Here is a 22535-nt window from a genome sequence, read left to right on the forward strand (position 1 = left end):
TAGCAAACGTCGATTTGACGGCATCAGAACTCGGAACGCTAGGACTAATAACCAGATGGCAATGATTCGGGAAAGGAGGGGGGGGCCACTCATCAGAAATGAAATGTGAAATGTCTGCATATTTTTCTAATATGTTGACATTTTGCAGGTTTCGGAAAATGTAACTGATTGCGCTGCTGTCAGCCAGAAAAAGGAAGAGACTGATTCACTCCACTCCTCCGTAACTAAATCGGAGATGTGAAAATGTATCTGGGAAGGAAATGGAAAGCTCTCCAGAGTTCTTGCTGCAGAGGGGAAAAGAAATCCCCTGGCAATAATTTGCTTAACCATTTCTGATTGGAACTATCCCCCTCCCCTTCGTCTCAGTTTGAGTTCAAGGCACTTTCAATATGACTCACCGATTTAGCAGCTGAAGCCAGTGCGCTGTTTGTGAGTGTGTGTTTAGAAAGGGGTTGTTTTGCCTCCGAGCCTTTAGAGTCGGGTCGGAATTCAGAGCACTCCCAAAATCCAGGGAGTGGCTGTGCTCACTGTAAAGGGGCACGTGTAACCTGCTGGGTGGGGTTCACTGTGCCTGGCAGTGGCACTTAGACCACGCATGCGTTTCCTCGAACAGCCCTAGCTGAGAGCCAGCTGGCTTGTAGCTCAAAGCTGTAGAGGCTCTGGCTCCAGAGGGTTTCGGTTCTGCCTGTCGGTGCTACACAGAGTTGGCTTCATATCCCTTGACCTCCATTTGATGTTAGTTTGGCTCATGATAGAGCCCCAAGTCCTGGCATTTGCCTGGGGACCCCTGATTTTCTGTCATTCGGAAATCAGGTTAATGCTGCGATTCGCACCAATCTCTACTTAGCACCAGAAAGTTAGAGGCTTAAAGAGATGAAAGAAGATCCTATTGGATAGTCCTTCCCCACCCCACACACCTCGTCGTCCTCCCTGAAATCCAAAGTGAATTGTAAGGAAGTTACTTCCTTTTGGGCCAACTGATTTAATTCCAAAACTTGCACCTAGAATCTGCCGCGTTGCTTTCCTGCAAAAAGGTGATGACAGGAACGGTGCCAGAGCCTGATACACATGTGTCGTTCCTGCCACGTCTGGGGCACGGCTCACTAGCGTTGGTTTGGGCTTTTAATTTGGAAAGAAAAGGAAGTCGGCCTGTGTTCTCCCCTGGGCTCTCCAGGTTCGGAACACCGCTAGTGCTGTGCTGTGCCTTTGTGAACGGTACAAACACAGCCCAAGCCACAGCAGCCAAAGAACCCCATACTGTACACCCGCTAACGTTGCTGTGTGCCAGGAGCCAACGCGAGCTCTTGGGTTTTAGTCTAGTCTTTTTCTTTCCTTCCACAAAGAGCTGGAGTTGAGTGGAGACACAATATGAATGGGCTAGAATTGACATTTCAACCTGTTTTTTTCCCCCTATGCTGGATCTCATGGAATTTCTATTTTTCTCCTCTGCTCAAGAATACTTCAGTTGATGCAGTAAGATGGGGCAGATATTGATTTATTTTATTACTTTTTTGGAGGGGGTGATTCCTTTTGGGTCAAGAGCTGGGGGTTCTGCTTTGTTTTCTCTCCCGCTGTGGCTGCTAGCTGCACTTGCTGCTTTTCAGATTACAGAGTAATGCTGCTGCTTGTTCCACTTGATCTTACTCACAGTTTGGAGCCGTCTTCATTCTGCTGCATCTTGTTTATTTTTACCCAATCTCATGTTCTCCCCAGCTCCTTTATCTTGGCTTCTGAAATCTGATTAGCTGCGGCTCAGTAACCTTCGCTATTGTTCCTGTCTGTCTCGCTCCTTTGTTCACAACTTTCTAGAGTCTAAATGTTCTGAAAATGCTGAGGAGAAGGGATTTTTCCCCCCCGTTTAAAAAGTAGCTTTGTAGCGGCCTGGCTTTATACACAGGGCTCTCTTGATCATGTGATGTTATTTTCACCTGTGCCATATGGGTGGACAGTGCTACCCAATAAGGGTGTGTCTAGACTACTGAGTTTTGTCGACAAAAGTGGATTTTTGTCGACAAAACTATACCAGCGTCTACACTACCACTGAGTTCTGTCGACATAACGTCGACAGAACTCGGCAGTTTTGTCGACACTGGTAAACCTCATTTTACGAGGCATAACACCTTCTGTCGACAGAGTTCTGTCGACAGAAGGTGTTATTGCCTGTAGGGTTGCGTCTAGACTACGGGGTTCTGTCGACAAAGCAGCTTGCTTTGTCGACAGAATTCAATGTGTCTGGACGCTCTTTGTCGACGGAAGTTTTGTCGACAGATACTGTCGACAAAACTTCTGTCGACAAAACCCGGTAGTCTAGACGTACCCTAAGAGCCTTTGCAGTCCCTCCGCCTGGTGTGAATGGTCCTCTGTCTGCATTTCCTTCCCAGGCTGTTGGGGAGCCAGCAGGGACTAGCAGCCAGGAACCAAGCAGGTAAGCCATTGGAAAACCAGGGGCCAGAACCTTGCAAGATCTCTCAGGTGGCCAGGGATGAGGGACGGGAAGAAGAACCCTCCCAGCAGATTCCTCCCTTGGGCCACTTCCTCCCCTTCTTCTATTTGGGGCATAGCCACAGTCTTCTGTGGACAGTTGCAGGAATTCAGAGCCCCATCCACCTTCCCAGCTAGTCAGGGAGAAAGGGAGGGGAAGGGGGCACAGGGTGAGGCTCCAAGCCCCACTGTTCCCCCCTGCAGATTGCTCTGCTTCAGCAGCCACTGTACGTCCGCCCTCCTGCAGCCACTCGTTCCTTCCCCCAACCGCAGCTCCCGTTGCAGCAGATCCGGCAGAGGGACCATGCCCAGCGGCTGCCGATGGACGGGGCCAACCTGTCCGGGTGCTCGGGGTGGCAGAAGGGGCAGCTTCCCCCTTTAGGCTGCTCTGAGAGGTGAGTTCTGTCTCCCCTGCCCCCTCTCCCCCCTGTAAAAGGAAAATCAACCTAACAACTTGTTTCTTTCCAAAGCGGCCTCCTTTTCCACTCCCCAATGCCGGAGGCGGGCTGGTCCTGCTTTGCCCCTGCCTCTGGAGAAGAGGGCAAGGAAGGACTCCAGGTTCCGCGAGGGAAGAAAAGTGACAGTACTTCATCTCGCCACAGCCCTGCCGGAGGGGACAGGCCGCCTGCACCTCTCTCTGACCAAAGTGGTTGATTCCTAATGTGCATTAAAAGTTATCCTGCTCCAAGTCAAGATCCCAGTACTACTTCCACTGAGCGTGGCTGAAATACCGGCATGGTTGGGCCCAAGCACTCATCCTCCAGACAGCCTCACAAGACACCCCCAGCCCAGGCGCTGACCCCATGGCTGTTGCAGGGTTGGAGGGGAGGGGCAAAAGAGGGGTGGGGGAAGAGAGGGAAAAAGGATGGGCACACCCCTGACACGCCCCCGCCACGCCCCCATAGTCTCGAGGAAACCTGGAAGACACACCCCTGACAAGCCCCCGCCACACCCCCCCATAGTCTCGAGGAAACCTGGAAGACACACCCCTGACACGCCCCCGCCACGCCCCCAGTAGTCTTGAGGAAACCTGGAAGACACACCCCTGACACGCCCCCGCCACGCCCCCATAGTCTCGAGGAAACCTGGAAGACACACCCCTGACAAGCCCCCGCCACACCCCCCATAGTCTTGAGAAAACCTGGAAGACACACCCCTGACACGCCCCCGCCATGCCCCCATAGTCTCGAGGAAACCTGGAAGGCACACCTCTGACACGCCCCCGCCACGCCCCCATGGTCTTGCGGAAACCTGGAAGACACACCCCTGACATGCCCCCGCCACGCCCCCATAGTCTCGAGGGAACCTGGAAGACACACCCCCCCGTAGTCTTGAGGAAACCTGGAAGACACGCCCCCGCCACGCCCCCACGGTCTTGAGGAAACCTGGAAGACACGCCCCCGCCACGCCCCCATGGTCTTGAGGAAACCTGGAAGAGACACCCCGGCACACCCCCGCCACGCCCCCATAGTCTTGAGGAAACTTGGAAGGCACACCCCTGACACGCCACCGCCACGCCCCCATGGTCTTGCGGAAACCTGGAAGACACACCCCTGACACGCCCCCGCCACGCCCCCAGCAGTCTTGAGGAAACCTGGAAGACACACCCCTGACACGCCCCCGCCACACCCCCAGCAGTCTTGAGGAAACCTGGAAGACACACCCCTGACACGCCCCCGCCACGCCCCCATAGTCTTGAGGAAACCTGGAAGACACACCCCTGACACGCCCCCGCCACGCCCCCATGGTCTCGAGGAAACCTGGAAGGCACACCCCTGACACGCCCCCGCCACGCCCCCATAGTCTCGAGGAAACCTGGAAGACACACCCCTGACAAGCCCCCGCCACACCCCCCCATAGTCTTGAGGAAACCTGGAAGACACACCCCTGACACGCCCCCGCCATGCCCCCATAGTCTCGAGGAAACCTGGAAGGCACACCTCTGACACGCCCCCGCCACGCCCCCATGGTCTTGCGGAAACCTGGAAGACACACCCCTGACACGCCCCCGCCACGCCCCCATAGTCTCGAGGGAACCTGGAAGACACACCCCTGACACGCCCCCGCCACACCCCCCCGTAGTCTTGAGGAAACCTGGAAGACACGCCCCCGCCACGCCCCCACGGTCTTGAGGAAACCTGGAAGACACGCCCCCGCCACGCCCCCATGGTCTTGAGGAAACCTGGAAGAGACACCCCCGGCACACCCCCGCCACGCCCCCATAGTCTTGCGGAAACTTGGAAGGCACACCCCTGACACGGCACCGCCACGCCCCCATGGTCTTGCGGAAACCTGGAAGACACACCCCTGACACGCCCCCGCCACGCCCCCAGCAGTCTTGAGGAAACCTGGAAGACACACCCCTGACACGCCCCCGCCACACCCCCAGCAGTCTTGAGGAAACCTGGAAGACACACCCCTGACACGCCCCCGCCACGCCCCCATAGTCTTGAGGAAACCTGGAAGACACACCCCTGACACGCCCCCGCCACACCCTCCATAGTCTTGAGGAAACCTGGAAGACACACCCCTGACACGCCCCCGCCACGCCCCCAGCAGTCTTGAGGAAACCTGGAAGACACACCCCTGACACGCCCCCACCACGCCCCCAGCAGTCTTGAGGAAACCTGGAAGACACACCCCTGACACGCCCCCGCCACGCCCCCCATAGTCATGAGGAAACCTGGAAGGCACACCCCTGACACAACCCCCCGCCACGCCCCCATAGTCTTGAGGAAACTTGGAAGACACACCCCTAACACGCCCCCGCCACACCCCCCCATAGTCTTGAGGAAACCTGGAAGACACACCCCTGACACGCCCCCGCCACGCCCCCAGCAGTCTTGAGGAAACCTGGAAGACACACCCCTGACACGCCCCCACCACGCCCCCAGCAGTCTTGAGGAAACCTGGAAGACACACCCCTGACACGCCCCCGCCACACCCCCCATAGTCATGAGGAAACCTGGAAGACACGCCCCCGCCACGCCCCCACGGTATTGAGGAAACCTGGAAGACACGCCCCCGCAACGCCCCCATGGTCTTGAGGAAACCTGGAAGACACACCCCCGCCACGCCCCCATAGTCTTGAGGAAACTTGGAAGGCACACCCCTGACACGCCCCCGCCACGCCCCCCCCGTAGTCTTGAAGAAACCTGGAAGGCACACCCCTGACACACCCCCGCCACGCCCCCATAGTCTTGAGGAAACCTGGAAGGCACACCCCTGACACGCCCCCGCCACGCCCCCTGTAGTCTTGAGGAAACCTGGAAGACACACCCCTGACACGCCCCCGCCACGCCCCCAGTAGTCTTGAGGAAAACTGGAAGACACACCCCTGACACACCCCCGCCACACCCCCAGCAGTCTTGAGGAAACCTGGAAGACACACCCCTGACACGCCACCACCACACCCCCAGTAGTCTTGAGGAAAACTGGAAGACACACCCCTGACACGCCCCCGCCACGCCCCCATAGTCTCGAGGAAACCTGGAAGAAACACCCCTGACAGGCCCCCGCCACGCCCCCATGGTCTCGAGGAAACCTGGAAGGCACGCCCCTGACACGCCCCCGCCACGCCCCCAGTAGTCTTGAGGAAACCTGGAAGGCACACCCCTGACACACCCCCGCCACGCCCCCATGGTCTTGAGGAAACCTGGAAGGCACACCCCTGCCACGCCCCCCCTGCCACGCCCCCATAGTCTCGAGGAAACCTGGAAGACATACCCCTGACACGCCCCCGCCACGCCCCCAGTAGTCTTGAGGAAACCTGGAAGACACACCCCTGACACGCCCCCGCCACGCCCCCATAGTCCTCAGGAAACCTGGAAGACACACCCCTGACACACCCCCGCCACGCCCCCATAGTCTTGAGGAAACCTGGAAGACACACCCCTGACACGCCCCCGCCACACCCCCAGTAGTTTTGAGGAAACCTGGAAGACACACCCCTGACACGCCCCCGCCACACCCCTCCGTAGTCTTGAGGAAACCTGGAAGACACGCCCCCGCCACGCCCCCACGGTCTTGAGGAAACCTGGTAGACACGCCCCCGCCACGCCCCCATGGTCTTGAGGAAACCTGGAAGACACACCCCCGGCACACCCCCGCCACGCCCCCATAGTCTTGAGGAAACTTGGAAGGCACACCCCTGACACGCCCCCGCCACGCCCCCCCCGTAGTCTTGAAGAAACCTGGAAGGCACACCCCTGACACACCCCCGCCACGCCCCCATAGTCTTGAGGAAACCTGGAAGGCACACCCCTGACACGCCCCCGCCACGCCCCCTGTAGTCTTGAGGAAACCTGGAAGACACACCCCTGACACGCCCCCGCCACGCCCCCAGTAGTCTTGAGGAAACCTGGAAGACACACCCCTGACACACCCCCGCCACACCCCCAGCAGTCTTGAGGAAACCTGGAAGACACACCCCTGACACGCCCCCGCCACACCCTCCCGTAGTCTTGAGGAAACCTGGAAGACACACCCCTGACACGCCCCCGCCACGCCCCCATGGTCTCGAGGAAACCTGGAAGGCACACCCCTGACACGCCCCCGCCACGCCCCCATAGTCTCGAGGAAACCTGGAAGGCACGCCCCTGACACGCCCCCGCCACACGCCCCCAGTAGTCTTGAGGAAACCTGGAAGACACACCCCTGACACGCCCCCGCCATGCCCCCATAGTCTTGAGGAAACCTGGAAGGCACACCCCTGACACGCCCCCGCCACGCCCCCATGGTCTTGCGGAAACCTGGAAGACACACCCCTGACACGCCCCCCCTGACGCCCCCATAGTCTCGAGGGAACCTGGAAGACACACCCCTGACACGCCCCCGCCACACCCCCCCGTAGTCTTGAGGAAACCTGGAAGACACGCCCCCGCCACGCCCCCACGGTCTTGAGGAAACCTGGAAGACACGCCCCCGCCACGCCCCCATGGTCTTGAGGAAACCTGGAAGAGACACCCCCGGCACACCCCCGCCACGCCCCCATAGTCTTGCGGAAACTTGGAAGGCACACCCCTGACACGGCACCGCCACGCCCCCATGGTCTTGCGGAAACCTGGAAGACACACCCCTGACACGCCCCCGCCACGCCCCCAGCAGTCTTGAGGAAACCTGGAAGACACACCCCTGACACACCCCCGCCACGCCCCCATAGTCTTGAGGAAACCTGGAAGGCACACCCCTGACATGCCCCCCGCCACGCCCTCCCCCATAGTTTTGAGGAAACTTGGAAGACACACCCCTGATACGCCCCCCGCCACACCTTCCATAGTCTTGAGGAAACCTGGAAGACACACCCCTGACATGCCCCCCGCCACGCCCCCAGCAGTCTTGAGGAAACCTGGAAGACACACCCCTGACACGCCCCCACCACGCCCCCAGCAGTCTTGAGGAAACCTGGAAAACACACCCCTGACACGCCCCCACCACGCCCCCAGTAGTCTTGAGGAAACCTGGAAGACACACCCCTGACACAGCCCCGCCACACCCCCAGCAGTCGTGAGGAAACCTGGAAGACACACCCCTGACACAACCCCCCGCCACGCCCCCATAGTCTTGAGGAAACCTGGAAGACACACCCCTGACACGCCCCCGCCACGCCCCATAGTCCTGAGGAAACCTGGAAGACACGCCCCCGCCATGCCCCCATAGTCTTGAGGAAACCTGGAAGACACACCCCTGACACGCCCCCACCCCGCCCCCATAGTCCTGAGGAAACCTGGAAGACACGCCCCCCACCACGCCCCCAGTAGTCTTGAGGAAACCTGGAAGACACACCCCTGACACGCCCCCGTCACGCCCCCAGTAGTCTTGAGGAAACCTGGAAGACACACCCCTGACACGCCCCCGCCACGCCCCCCATAGTCCTGAGGAAACCTGGAAGACACACCCCTGACACGCCCCCCGCCACGCCCCCCATAGTCCTGAGGAAACCTGGAAGACACACCCCTGCCACGCCCCCATAGTCTTGAGGAAACCTGGAAGTCACGCCCCTGACACGCCCCCCCATAATCTTGGGGAAGCCTGGAAGACACACCCCTGACACGCCCCCGCCATGCCCCCATATACTTGAGGAAACCTGGAAGACACACCCCTGGTACGCCCCCCATAGTCTTGGGGAAACCTGGCAGACACACCTCTGGCACGCCCCCACCACACCCCCCATAGTCTTGAGGAAACCTGGAAGACACACCCCCACCACGCCCCTATAGGCTTGAGGAAATCCGGAAGATGCCCTCCCCCGCCCACCCCGGCAATGCCTCCCCTCCATAGTCTAGATAAAAGCTTAGATATGCCCCTGCTATTACCCCCCCCCCCACACACACACACACGCTTGAGGAAACAGGCCGGCCACATCCTCACCCCCCAGCCTCCACATCTCCACCGCTCCCACCCCCCATCATCTTGAGGAAAGCTGACAGACATGTCCCACCTCCCACCCCCCCTGCCATGCCCCTATATTCTTGGGGAAACCTGGAAGACACCCCCCGATACCCCACACACACCATCCCCCCCCTAGTATTGAGGAAACCTGAAAGACTCACCCCGACACACTCTTGCCATGACCCTATAGTCTTGAGGAAACCTGGCAGCCACACCTCGACACGTGCCCCCCCACCACACCCCCCCCCCCCCATAGTCTTGAGGCAGTCGGGATATGCCCCCCCACCACCACCACCCCCCATAATTGGGATGAAAGCTGAGATACTCCCCTGCCACATCCCCATAGACTTGAGGAAACCTGGACAACACACCAGTCACATGCCTCCCTTCCCCCCAGTCCCCCCCCCCCCACCCCCACACTACCACAGTATAGAGGAACGCTGAGACACGCCCCCTGCCCACACCCCTAGTCTTGCGGACACCTGAAAGATGCCCCTGCCACGGCCCCAAAGGCTCGAGGAGCCCTGAGAGAAAGCCCCTGCCACACCCCTCACTCATCCCCGGCTCACCTGCCTCGTCTTGCGGAGACCCCACTGGCCCCCTATCACGCCCCTCCATAGGTTTGTGGCGCCCTGAAACCGGTCCCCACTACGTCCCGTGACAGCTTTAAAAATGCCCGCCAAGCCCCCTCAGCCCGTCTACCCGCAGGCATGTTTCGGGCAGCGTTGAATGGGGCTGCAATGCGGTAATCCAGTAACCGGTCGCTTCGGCAAGCCAGCCCCACCGCTTCCCCCCACAGGAGGGGGTGTCTCCAGTCTGGCTGAGCCCTCATGCGGGCACAGGCCACCCAACACCCCATCTCTCTCTGTAACCCGGGCCCAATCCTGTCAGCAGCGGTTAAACGGTGGGGTGGGGTTTGTGCTAACGAAACACATCCAAGGAGGAGGAAGCTGAGACTGGACGCATCCCCTGCCCGCTGAACATTCATCTTCTGTGGCTCCCTGTAGCCGCTGGCACCAACCGGACTGGACGAGCGGCTGCTGCAAAGCGCTTTCATCCACGTCCCCTTCCAGACTGGGCTGTGCTAGCCCTGTAGCGCGTCGGCTACGTGTAGGGACGTCTTTGCTGAACGGCGGCACAAAGCCGGCCCCAGGCGGACAAGGGAAGGGCACTGAGGTGGGAATTGGCTAAAAGTAGAGAGGTTAACACCTACAACTGGGGAGAACGCCCAGCCCCCAGCAACAATGAGGTAATTGGAAATAACAAAGGCACTGAAATTGGACACTGATTAGAGATCATATGTTTTAATAACAAAGGTCATTGTCTAGAATCACTCCCTTTGATTGCATAAAACAAAGACGTTTCTTTTCACGCTACCAGCTTTGTTTGAGAATGAAACAATGAAACCACTCTCTCTCATGCCTGGAAAGGCGGCTTTGCCTTTGCTTCACTTTCTTCTCCTCAGCCAGCGCTTTAGTGCACACGCCTTGCATGTTAGAGACAACCTTAACACACACCCTGGACCCCCCTCCACCACCACTTCTCTGATGGGCGGATAGGGCTAAATCCATAAAGCTGTTTGACTGGAATTGAAAAGATGCCATAACAGAAGGATTTCTATCAGAGGGGTAGCCGTGTTCGTCAGATACACAAAGAGGGTCTTTGCCCACGAAAGCTTATGCTCCACTACATCTGTTAGTCTATAAGGTGCCACAGGACTTGTCGTTGTTTATGCAGAAGGATTTCTGTTGATCATAAACAATGTTCCCGCTAAATTTTTTATCCATATGCAGATTTTTTCCATCCATGTGCAGAATAATTTTTCTACGTGCACCAAGGAATGTGTACCACCACCAGAAACACAAACCTAGCTGTGGGCACTCTGCTAATCAGCTGGGAAGCATTTGAATCGCTCCTGAGGGGCCACCCAAGCATTCAGCTTACAGGGAACTCTGATCATAAAGTTTGTAAAGTTTGATTCCACCTCAAATGAGAAATCTGGGTTGCTGTCAAAATTATCAGTTTCCCTTTAAAGGTGTCCTGAAGAGGAAATTATACATATATATAATGGTGTTCCTTGTTATGTCTTCATGATGTACCACTGCAGCCTTATATATTTAATTTATTCTTCAACATACACCCCTTTGTTTGTTTTAAGTAATTAGAAGTAGCAGGAAAATCAAGTCTAGTCATCTCTGCTTTTGCTGAAGGACTTGATGGCATCTCAGAGAAAAGTTTGCCAAGCTCTGTCAGCTGTTGGTGGAATAGTGAATAATTAGCAGAGCGAATATTTTGTCTGTTTGTGGGACATTTGCATTAACTAGATTTAATAATAAAAGCAAGAACAATAATCATCAATCAGATTTTAGTATTGGTGGTGTCAAAATCCTCCAAGTTCTCCAGGCTGTGTCTAGACTGGCAAGTTTTTCCACAAAAGCAGCTGCTTTTGCAGAAAAACTTGCCAGCTGTCTACACTGGCCGCTTGAATTTCCGCAAGAACACTGACGATCTCATGTAAGAAATCAGTGCTTCTTGCGGAAATACTACGCTGCTCCCGTTCGGGCAAAAGTCCTTTTGCGCAAAAGCTTTTGCACAAAAGGGCCAGTGTAGACAGCTCAGATTTGTTTTGTGCAAAAAAGTCCCGATCGCGAAAATAGCAATCGGGGCTTTTTTGCAGAAAAGCACGTCTAGATTGGCCACGGACGCTTTTCTTGAAAAAGTGCTTTTGTGTAAAAGCATCCGTGCCAATCTAGACGCTCTTTTCCGCAAATGCTTTTAACGGAAAAGTTTTCCGTTAAAAGCATTTGCGGAAAATCGTGCCAGTCTAGACGTAGCCCCAGTGTCCAGAGAATTTTCCGAGGGTAAACGTGACCTCAGTTTCTACTGGTGAAATGAAGCAAGTGTCTACTTCTTACCTTGTCCCCATAATCCAGCTGTCTTTTAAATAGATCATAAAGAAATCAAAATTCAATCTTGGTTTTCCTTCGAAGGTCACCTTTAAGGCCTAATCTGCAGCCCTCTTGCAGCAGATAGGCCTTCAGATTGGTTCTGCTGTGTGTGTGCCCTGAGCATTTTTAGTTATTTAAATGTGGAACGCAAATAAGCATCAGACCTGAGATAAACAGTGCAACCCTACTGAGACCAGTGGATTTGCACCCTCCTAGATCTGAAATTGACTCTGCGCGGTCAAGTCCTCGAAGCATAAGCCCATCAAATAAACTCAACAGTGTTTCCCTGCTGGAGCATATGAACTCTGCAGACCGCTGGGGTCTTATTGAGAGTAATTTGTCCAAACCCCTTGATTATGCGAATGAATGTCAGGTCCCCTGTTACATTTGTATAACCGCATTTGCCCTGCTTTATACAAAACAACTAGAGGCTCGTTCTACCACAGCCAACAAATTCTCCCAACTAACAGCACTGCAAAGCAGCGCGTGCATCCGTGAAACTGGAATATGCTTTGCCAGATGGACTCCTGCAAAGACGAAAACAAAGCGGCTGTGACCACTGTGTATTTATACAAACCAGCTCCTTTCTGCATAGAAGAAAAATCTGCGCCCAGTGAGGGCTTTCCTTCCTTAGGACAGATCACTGGCCTTAAATCTATGCCCCTTTGGGCACATCTAGCATCCACTCCTGTTTTGAAGCAAGCCTACGAGGCAAAAGGTGTCTGGGTGTTGCAAGCAAACGTAGGAAGGAACAAGCTGTACCAACCTGCCAGTGCTGTGAGGTCACTTATTTCTAAAACAGAGGACAATGGAGACAGACAGAAAGAGAACAGAAATATACAGTTCATATTTTCAGACAGCTGATGAAGGGACGGTCATTAGAAAGGTGAGCACATAGTGATGACGACATGCAGGATGCTGATACGGTTACACAGAACAGGAAGTGCGGTTACTATTGGGGGTGGGGAAAGCCCGATAGTCTCTCCCTACATCCCGACTCACGTCTGCAATTCAGGTTCAGGGGGGCGGTCAATTTCTGAGTAACCCCATGTGTGGATACTAACTTCAGAATTAAGCAAGCCTTGTTCTGGTTTAGCTTAATCCAATTTGAAAATGGATTAAGTTACACAGGAACAAGGCAATCTTATTTCAGAGCAAGCACGTCCACACATGGAATTAATTGCGAATCGTTATTCTGGGAGAACTTCACGTGGACAGAAGCCCGCGGTGATGAGAGTCTACAGCGGAGCAAGCAATAGCTTATTCTGCCTGGGGTGTCTGCATGGATCTCAGCTGTGTACGTGGGATTATGAGCGGACTGAGGTTTGGGCAGAGAACATTGCTACATTTTCAGAAGCCAGACGAGACTGGCAGGGACGAGGAGATGATAAACATGGTCCTCTCTGGTCTGTGGGAAATGGTTTTTGGATAATGTGACCCGTTTCACAGGGAGGTCCCAGCAGAGCTGTGTCGCTTCGCCTTGAGAAAACGCTGAGCAGGACTACGATGGTGAAGGGGGGATTTTTATAGGCATAGGCATGAAGATGGAAGTGGGTTAATCAGGTGAGGAATGGAGAGTGATTATCACAAAGTTACAGATGCATCTGCTCCCCTTTGCAGGCTAGGAAAAAGGATTCCTTTCCTTTAGTGGAAGAAGAGAGGCACTGAGAGCCAGGCTTACCTAACCCCAGCTCAGCCCCAGACTCCAACCAGACTCACGCCGTGCCTAAGTTTACCTAGCTGTAAAATGCAGAGGATAGTGCCTGCCTGGGTGGATGCCCTCATGCGTGTACAGCGCTTTGGAGATGCAAGGTGTTAGATTTAATGCCCTTGTTGAGGGCATAACTGACGCATCCTCGCTAGTGGGGTGACCTCTAGCTCACAGAAAGAGAAAATATCCAGCGGTCTACGTCTGTGCGCGTCAGTGAATAAGCAGGGTCCAGCTGGAAGGGCCTAATGTATTGGCAGCTTGGGCATGAGGAGGGGGCATTGAATTAAACGGACAGGCTCCACTTCCCAGTCTCCCAGTCCGAGAGGGGTACGCTGCTGTAGTATCATCATCTCCCTTGTTTTGCCATACGCCGCTTTACAGGCAAGAGCCAGGTTCACGGCCTCCACCAGGCTGACGGCCCGTATGCCCAGGAAGCAGGACAGCCCCTGCCCCCCAACTTGGCAGGGGGTCGGAGTCCACCCTTTGCAAGGCTCAGTGGGGATCCAGCTCCCGCGGCCAGTGGGGCTCCGCCCCTCACACCTACCGTACAGGATGATACTGGCGTTGGTGTTCCCCAGCTTGTTGGTGGCCACGCAGGTGTAATTGCCGTAATCCTTCTCTGAGACGTTGAAGAAGGTCAGTGTGGACATGCGGCCCTTGTTCTCGATTCTCACGCCATCCAGCCCATTGGCTAATCTGCGGGGCGAGAGGGATTGATCAAGCCCCATCCCACGCAGCCCCCCTCGAGAGTGAGTGGGAAAAGCCCCGGGAGTCCTTGGATCAAGAGGAGCTATCACCAGATCCTCCTCCTTTTAGCAGGCCTACAGGCACTGCCCCAAAGCCTCACTCCTCCCAGAGGTTCCCTGGTCCAGGACCGTTTCTTCCAGGTCACTGAGAAGTTGCCTCCCGCTAAAGGGACTCTCAGACCAGCCTGTCACTGAAGGTTCATCTCCACAGGGGTGGGAGGGTTAATGTTCAGCCCAGGCAGACATACCCATGCTAGCTCTCTGCTCAAGCCCGAGCGAAACACAGCAGCGTCACCAGGACAACACAGATGCTGGGATGGGCTAGGGTCCCGATAGTCAGCCTGGATTTCAGAGGGGTCTGTATTTGGGGGCAGCTTGACCTAGGGATGTAAGCGACTAATCGACTAGTCAGCTAGCCGATAAGCAAACGCGTATCGCATACTCAACGCACTAGTTGACTAATCCCTTCCCCACCTCTTGCTGCCTCTATCAGAAAGCAGCAGCAAGCGGGGGGGGGGGGGGGGAGAGGAAGTGGTGTTGGGGGGAGTTGGCTTAACAGCCGGTTCCCCCCCAGCTCCAGCTTCATGGGAGGGGGCAAGGGCGCAGCGGCAGCGTTCTCTCTCTGAAATGTACAAGAGTCCCTGTTGGGGCTCTTGTACATTTCCAAGTGGAAGCACCTGCCTGGAGCCCAGGGCCAGCGGGGGACTCCGAGCGTCTTCTGCTGGCCCCGGCTCCACATGGCGTTTCAAGTGTTTCAAGCCCCTGCTGGGGTTCTCGTACATTTCCAAGGTGGACCGCAGCAGGGCACTTCCGCCTTTGACATGGAGCAACATAAGGGCAGCTCTTGCTACATTTCAAAGCGGAAGCGCCCTTCTCGACTAATCAAATAGTCCAAGGAAATCCCATCGACTAGTCGATTATTGATTAATCTAATTTTAACATCCCTCGCTTGACCATCCCATCACCCACCCAGATGCAGCAACACGGCTAATTTTCGCCGACTGGCTTCATCAGAGCTGGCAGGAGTATGTCCCCCTGAGCTTCAAATCCCACATCCTGAGCCAGAGGAGATGGACTCTGAGTCTCTATCTCTTAACCGCATGGAGCCATTCGGATCCCAGCAGAGCACTCCAGGTTAGCAAGAGCACCTTCCCCACGCTTCTGAAACAGCCGCAAGGCAGAAGTTCCTCCTGTTAAAATCCTAGAACTGGAAGGAACCTGGAGAGGTCAAGTCCAGTCCCCTGTGCTCACGGCAGGGCCAAGCACCGTCTAGACCATCCCTGACCAGTCTGTCTAACCTGCTCTTAAATATCCCCAGAGATGGAGATTCCACAACATCCCTAGGCAATTTATTCCAGTGTGTAACCACCCTGACAGGTAGGAAGTTTTTCCTAATGTCCAACCTGAACCTTCCTCGCCTCTTGCAGGATCCTTTCCTCACAGGGACGTCTGCAGCAAGATTGCCTCCCCCACAGAAATATATTGCAACGAAGTGTAATTATCTCTCCTGGCCATGCTGACAGATGGCCACCCTGACCCAAGAGCGTCAGCACTCCCCTCCTGCCAAGAACACAGCCTGGGATCTGCCAGGCCCTGGCCGCCTGTTTAGTTACCTCGTTTCTTCCTTAAACCACTGAAATTCTGCGACAGGGACGGCCGAGGCCTCGCAGCGCAGGATCCCCTTCTGGCCCACCGAGGCGCCGATGTTCTTGGTGTTGGAGATGTACGGGGGGTCTGCGGAGCAAAGCAGCGTTATCCCCGAGGGAGGGATGGAGCAGCGGGAGCCTGGGATACGCCGCTGCAATTGGGAGGGACCAAGCCAGACGTGGGGAGAACCACGGCATTACAGGGCTGCTTGGAACCCCGTTCTGGGACTGCAGGGCAGGACACGGATCCACCTCCGGAAGAGGCAGAGTTACGCACGGACCCTTCCTGAAAAGGACACCCCATTGTATGGTTCCGTATTTTCCCCCTTCCTTTCTCAATCCGCCTGAGCCATCTCCTGCCCCTCCTCATCTGCCCCTTTCGGCCTCTTTTCTCTGGGGCTGTCTCCTTTCCCGGCGGGGTGGGGACCCACTGGGGAGGAGCTGGAAACAGGGCCAGTAGCAAGAGGAGGAAAAGCAGGTGTGAGCAGGGAGCCATCCGTGAGCCCAGCTGGTGGGGGGGGAGGTGGGCCAAGAGCTGGTTAAGCCAGACAGCGTAGGTGGTGGGGCTGGCAGCAATTGGGGATGGAGACAAAGAGGAGCCTGAGCCAATCCCAGTACAAGGTGATCTCTCCGCTGCAAATATAGCCAGTGTCTAGCCAACATGGGACAGCCAAGAGGGTTGATTGGCCAGCATGAAAAGAGACGTCCTGACAGGACAGAGGACCAACCGTGGCCAACACTCATTGGGCCCCGGGTGAGCAGCCTCAGGAAAGAAACCAAACGCAAAACCAGCCAGGGAGAGCAAAGTCTCCGCTCACCCCCCGCCAGCTTAGTGATGGGCCACAACACGGATGATGCTTGGAGCTGCTCGGGCCCCATCTCCTGCTAGAGAAAAGGGTTCAGGCCCAGGGCAGCCACGTCAGCACTAACTCATTTCGAAAGCCCGTTGTCAATTCGATTTCACGCCGAATCTTTGGGATTCTCATTTAGAATCCTAGAGCTGGAAGAGGCCTCAGGAGTCATCAAGTCCAGCCCCCTGCCCAAGGCAGGACCAATCCCAACGAGATCAACCCAGCCAGGGCTTTGTTAAGCCAGGATTTAAAAACCTCTAGGGATGGAGACTCCACTGCTTCCCTAGGGATCCCATCCCAGTGCTTCCCACCCACCTAGGGAAATCGTTTTTCCTAATCTCCAATCTAGCCCTCCCCTCTGGTCGCTGGACTGTGCGGGACACACATTTCACACGGGAGATGCCACAGGCACAGACAGAACTTCAGAGCTTGCAGAATGGGAAGGGAAGTTGCATTGCAGGGTGCTACCTCTGAACGCCATAATCCCACCTAATAGGGCGGGTGCCCTAATATGGGCAATTGGAATGCACCAGGCTCTATCCTCCCTTCAAGGCCCCTCGGCTTCATTGCCATGTAATTCAGATCCCACACGGGGCTAACCTTCAGGCTCTAATCTGACCGGGAAAGTTCCCTGGTTTCTCTGTACCTGGGCAGCTTTTAAACCCTTCTGTTGTGCCAAGAAACAGGCCAAAAATCCGGTTGGACCCAGACAAAAAGACTAGCTTGGAGTGGTGAGCCTAGGCCGAACAATGTATGCCAAGGCGTCCACCTCCCGGTACGCAGAAGGGTCACTGTCAAGCGTAGCCCTGAGCCATTCCAATCCCGGTTTTGCACGTGCAGAGAACAGCTCGACTGTGCCCGTTTCACCCACCTCTGCTAAACCCACTTCTCCCTGTGTCAGGAGGAAAGAGGATTACAACAGCAGAATCCTGATTGAAAAGAAAAGACCAGCAGGTAGTGGAGGAGCCCTTCATCTCGAAGACACTCAGGGGTTTTAAGCTTCTCGGAGGTGCAAAAGAATTCAAGTCACCCCTGAAATGCCAACGAGCTTAGCCACTCCTCCGCTGTTCTGCCTTGGCACGTCATCTGAAGTCTTTAAATTGTCAGGGCTCTAAATTCCTAACCATGCTTCTAAAGAACAAATTGTCCTACAATGTGAATGCTTTAAGCTTAATGAAATGTATATATGTGATTTTCTTACAGCAATTTAGTGGATATAAAAACTCTACAAGCTCCCGCCTAAAAGGAAGGATATTTAATGTGCTCTGTGTGTGGTGAGCCACTAGAGATTTTTTCCCCCTGAATTGCTCCTCGGGAAAAAGGTATTACCATTTATGTCCCCGCTATAAATAGTCTGTAAGGGATGCTGACGTAGATGTTATCTGCTTTAGTTTTTTTTCAGGAGTTTATGGCTGTAGTTCAGCTGTTCTGACACACACGCACGCCCGAGCCGGCACTGGTACACTACGATCTCAGCCATGCATCCCCCTCGCCTGGGGCTGTTCATGATCTTCTACACCCCTGCAAAGCAGTGAAATCCAGGCGCTCGAATCCCCATGCCAGCGGGTCGGGAAAGGAAAGCTATGGGTCCTTAGGACTGCCCATCATCCCCCCGGGTGCGGCAGCACTGGAGCCGAGGGGACAATTCCCAGTGCAAGGAGACACAATGGCAGTAGCTCTGAGCCACTGAGTGTGCAAACAACTAGCCACCCTTAGTACATGCCTAGAGTCTTGGATGCTCAGAACACTGGCCCTTTAAATCACCACCACAGCACTGCGCGGTGTGCTCCAGGCAGCTCTAAGGGTGGGGAGAAGGGGAGGCATGACATAGTGCGCTCTGGGCATGCTGTTGAGAGCTGGCTGCCCCAGCCTGGCCCCTTCTGCCTGAGACTCCGCCCCTTCCACCCGAGACTCCGCCCCTTCCACCCGAGACTCCGCCCCTTCTGGGAGCATGAAGTTAGTTCTCCCACCGCCTTATCCAGAGGCCCCTTGCGGCTATTGGCTCCCCGATGGGCTGACACTCCATCAGCTGTCCCCCCCGCCACTCGCCCAGCGTGACTATATTTTATTGCTAGCTGGGTTGGCGCTGGTATAGGTACCTCCCCCTGAGCGGGGAATGACACCTTCCGCCTGCAGTGTATACAGCCCCCCAACAGCACGGTCTACAGAGCAGAAGAGGCAGTTGGGTGAACAGACAGCATCACGCCCATCAGGGTTCAGGGAGGGCAAAAGCCAGAATGATCCCTTTGATAAGGCCCCACCACTAGAGCGAGCAAGGGGGTGAGCAAGGAGACGGGATCAGGCCTGCGCCCTGCTTACAGTTTACGGTGACTTTCACTCTCCGGATGTCTGGGGCAGCGACGTCATTGACAGCGCTGCATTCGTACTCCCCGGACTGATCCCTGGTGATCCCCGAGATCTCCAAGTACTCGTCTTCGCTCACAAAGCCCCGGCCTGCAGGAGAGAAGGCACAAAGAGATCAGCCCCCAAACCCGCTGCCTCCTTTCCCATTGGTCAGCGGCAATAAAATCAGCTGGGGATTCCGGTGGACTTGCGCCGGTTTCCCTGGGATCAGAATCAGGCTCTTTGTCACACGCACAGATCCCAGGTGCCACATCTCCCTGCAGCTGTAAGAGAAGTGAATTCCTGGCGGTCCCTCATTTTAAAACATGATTGCCTATAGCAGACCCTGGAACCGATTCTCCCCTCGCTCTGGCTCCAGCTGTAGACAGAGGTGCCAAACGAGCTGCAGAGGGCTGGAGAATAGCCTCTCCATGGTGCAGGGGCCAATGTCAGTGTGTCCGAGGCAAGGCTGGGTTGCATACGGTCAGGCGGGGGAGCAGCCACGGTGCTTTAGGCTCCAGCTATTCTGGGCCGGTGCATGGACCTGGGAAGGCTGCACCCCACAGCAGCTGCTCCCGTTTATCCTTGGGGCTGTTCTGTTCCCAAAGCAGCGCCAAGGCAAAGCCCTGGAGCTGCGCTTTTCATGGTGCCTTGGCCAGGAGCCACAGCACAGAATCTAGCCAGCAATGTTAAGTAACCTTAATCCATTGTAGGGACAAATTGTTACACCTGAAAAGCACGCGAGGCGCTCTTACTCCTGTGGCCACTTCTGCGGCCTGCTCACTGCTCTGCATTTCACTCTGCTAGGGCGCTCACATTAGACAGGCCAGCATCATTTCCCATGGTCATTCATTAGCACCTCGCTGCTGTGTTTGGGTTCTCGATGCTGAGAGGGGCGGGTGTATGTTTTGAAGCCGGGGGCTAAAATATTATTAATAATTGATCCCGGGGCAAAGAAATGGGACAGGGAGTCAAGTCCCCTGGTTCTATGCCCAGTTGTGCCATTTATAGGCTGTAATCATTGGCTAGTTGCGCTCTGTGCCTCAGTTTCCCTGTCTGTGAAATGGGGGTAATGATTGTTCCCGGCCTCCCAGGGATGTTCAGAGGTTTAATTCAGGACATCTATAAAGTATGGTAAAGACAAAACTTTATTCTCAGCTGGCAGTGTGGGGATGTATACCGGCCACTCTCCGCTCAAGGGGAGGAGGATGTATTTAATTTCAGTGGCGACGTGAGTTAGCTGCAGCATTCGTATCATGAGCCCAGGGGCATTAGCACAAAGTGCCACTGAACAGCAAAGGCCAGTCGCTGGGTGGTAATGTTCCCTCCTGCACACCAGCCCTCTCTGGAAGCTAACGGTTGCTGCTCTATCAGTGCGGTTATTCTCGTTACGCGGGCTCCGCTGTGCAAGGCGCTGTACAACACACAGAAGCAGACTGGCCCTGCCCAGTGCAAATATATTTGAAGTTATAAGGGCTGCAGTATTGCTCCAAAGAGGGGATTCTAACCGGCAGGTCTCAGCACTGCAGAGAATCTTTGCCAGGGAACTGAGAATCGGACTGTGATGTCCTGACTGTGTAGTTCAGGGCAGTGCGTGACCGTGACCAAATGGCACCCCCTACTGGTACAGAATTAGTTTTGGGCTCTCTGCTCCCTCTCTCCTTCCCGCACACTCTGTCTACAGAGGAGGAATGCAACGGCTGCGTCTTCCTTCTCCTCCAACGTCCTTCTCCAGCTGCTCTAGAAGCAATAGCAATTCTTTGTCTATTTGCTCATTGAGGTCTAGGATACTTTGTATCATAGAATGACAGAACCCTAGGGCTGGAAGAGACCTCAGGAGGTCATCAAGTCCAGCCCCCTGCCCAAAGCAGGACCAATCCCAACTCAATCATCCCAGCCAGGGCTTTGTCAAGCCAAGACTTAAAAACAGGCACCAGTGTTCTCATTCTGCCTAGGCCGGACAGAAGAAACTCTTCTCAACTCTTCTCAACTGGAGCTAAGGAGAGCCATACATTTCTAGATGTACTGATCTAAGAGGCACTGCTCAGACACTGGAGATATTCAAAATCAGGTTGTATAGGGATGGTCTAGATGGTGCTTGGTCCTGCCATGAGGGTAGGGGGCTGGACTTGATGCTCTCTTGCGGTCCCTTCCAGTTCTAGTGTTCTATGATTCTATGCTTCTAGCTGTGCAAAGCTGTCTGCTGGAGATTGGGGAAAGAGTCTATTGATCTAACACTCCACCCAAATAGTGATCAAGCAAGGGTGCCATTTATGGAGGGATGGGGGGCAGGAGTGAATTTGTACCCTAGATTTCATAACTGAAGTCTGCTGCAAGCCTATGCCCTGACTCTTGAGGCAGTTCTTTGTCTCAGTAGAATCATAGGGCTGTAGGAGACCATAAGGAGGTCATCAAGTTCAATCCCCAGCAATCTCGCCACATAAGGAATTGAACCTGGGTGGCAAGAATGGGAACCTTGCATGATACCAGCAGTGTGGCATGCAACAGAGTTCGAGCTTCTCGCAGCTTTGCCTTTGGGGCAGGGAATGTGTTATAAAAAGAGGGAAGCAGGGTGATGAAGCATAACAAAAGGCTGGGCTCTCAAGTCATTGAAGGATTGTTCGATCATTATGGAAACATTGCCTGGTACTCATTTAAAAGATAGGAGAAAATAATAGGAATGAGTGTTGTGCTGCTGGGATTCGCATATGGACCACGGCTGTTAAACTTTTAGATGTTCTTGAAAAAGAGGCAAACAATGACTAATCCAAAGCTGACTGCAAAGAGTCACAGAGAGATCTCACAAAACCAGGTGACTGGGCAACATAAGGGCAGATGGAATTGAGTGTTGATAAGTGCAAAGCACAGGCGGCCCCCAACTTGCGACGCTTCCCCCGAAACCGATCGCATCACAAGTTGGGGGCATCATAACTCAAACCCGCAATGTACGATAGGCTCTGTGTGGGCTGAGGATGTAAGTCAGGCGTTTGTGGCCCCTTCTGCCCTTACAAAAATAAGTCGTAAGTGCAAGGGATCACAACTCGGACCGTCGTAATGCAGGGGTTTCCTGTAATGCACATGGAAAATACATCCCAATGATAGATTTTAAAAAAATGATGGGGTCTAAAATAGGTCTAAAAAGAGATCTTGGAATCACTGTGGATAGTTCCCTGAAAACATCTGTCCAATATGCAGTGGCAGGCTAAAAACTAACAAGCTAGCAAAATACTGGAAATCATTAGGAAAGGAATAGATAAGACGACAAAATACCACATTGCCTCTACATAACGTCATTGTATGTCCACAACTTGAATACTGCATGTAGATCTGGTCACCCCATTTGAAAAAAAGATGTATTGAATTTGGAAAAGGTACAGAAAGGACACCAGAAATGATTAAGGCTAAGGAACTGCTTCCAT

At 54.6% G+C, this 22535-nt stretch overlaps 1 protein-coding gene across 3 annotated transcripts in view; it reads right to left on the reverse strand.

The window, feature by feature from the left end:
- OPCML (opioid binding protein/cell adhesion molecule like) overlaps window positions 1-22535 on the reverse strand; it is a 1026659-nt gene that overhangs the window by 17986 nt on the left and 986138 nt on the right. For 2 of the 3 annotated variants that reach the window (XM_075909407.1, XM_075909406.1), the window contains 3 exons: window positions 19093-19227; window positions 15890-16010; window positions 14075-14226 (listed from right to left, as the gene is read on the reverse strand). In XM_075909407.1, the coding sequence (XP_075765522.1) occupies window positions 14075-14226; window positions 15890-16010; window positions 19093-19227 (408 nt within the window). Of the gene's footprint in view, window positions 1-10869; window positions 11125-14074; window positions 14227-15889; window positions 16011-19092; window positions 19228-22535 lie in introns of those variants that run through there. The other variant, XM_075909408.1, reaches the window with a different exon arrangement.

This window comes from Pelodiscus sinensis, chromosome 26 (genome assembly GCF_049634645.1).
Source record: "Pelodiscus sinensis isolate JC-2024 chromosome 26, ASM4963464v1, whole genome shotgun sequence".
In the NCBI taxonomy this organism is placed as follows: Eukaryota; Metazoa; Chordata; order Testudines; family Trionychidae; genus Pelodiscus; species Pelodiscus sinensis.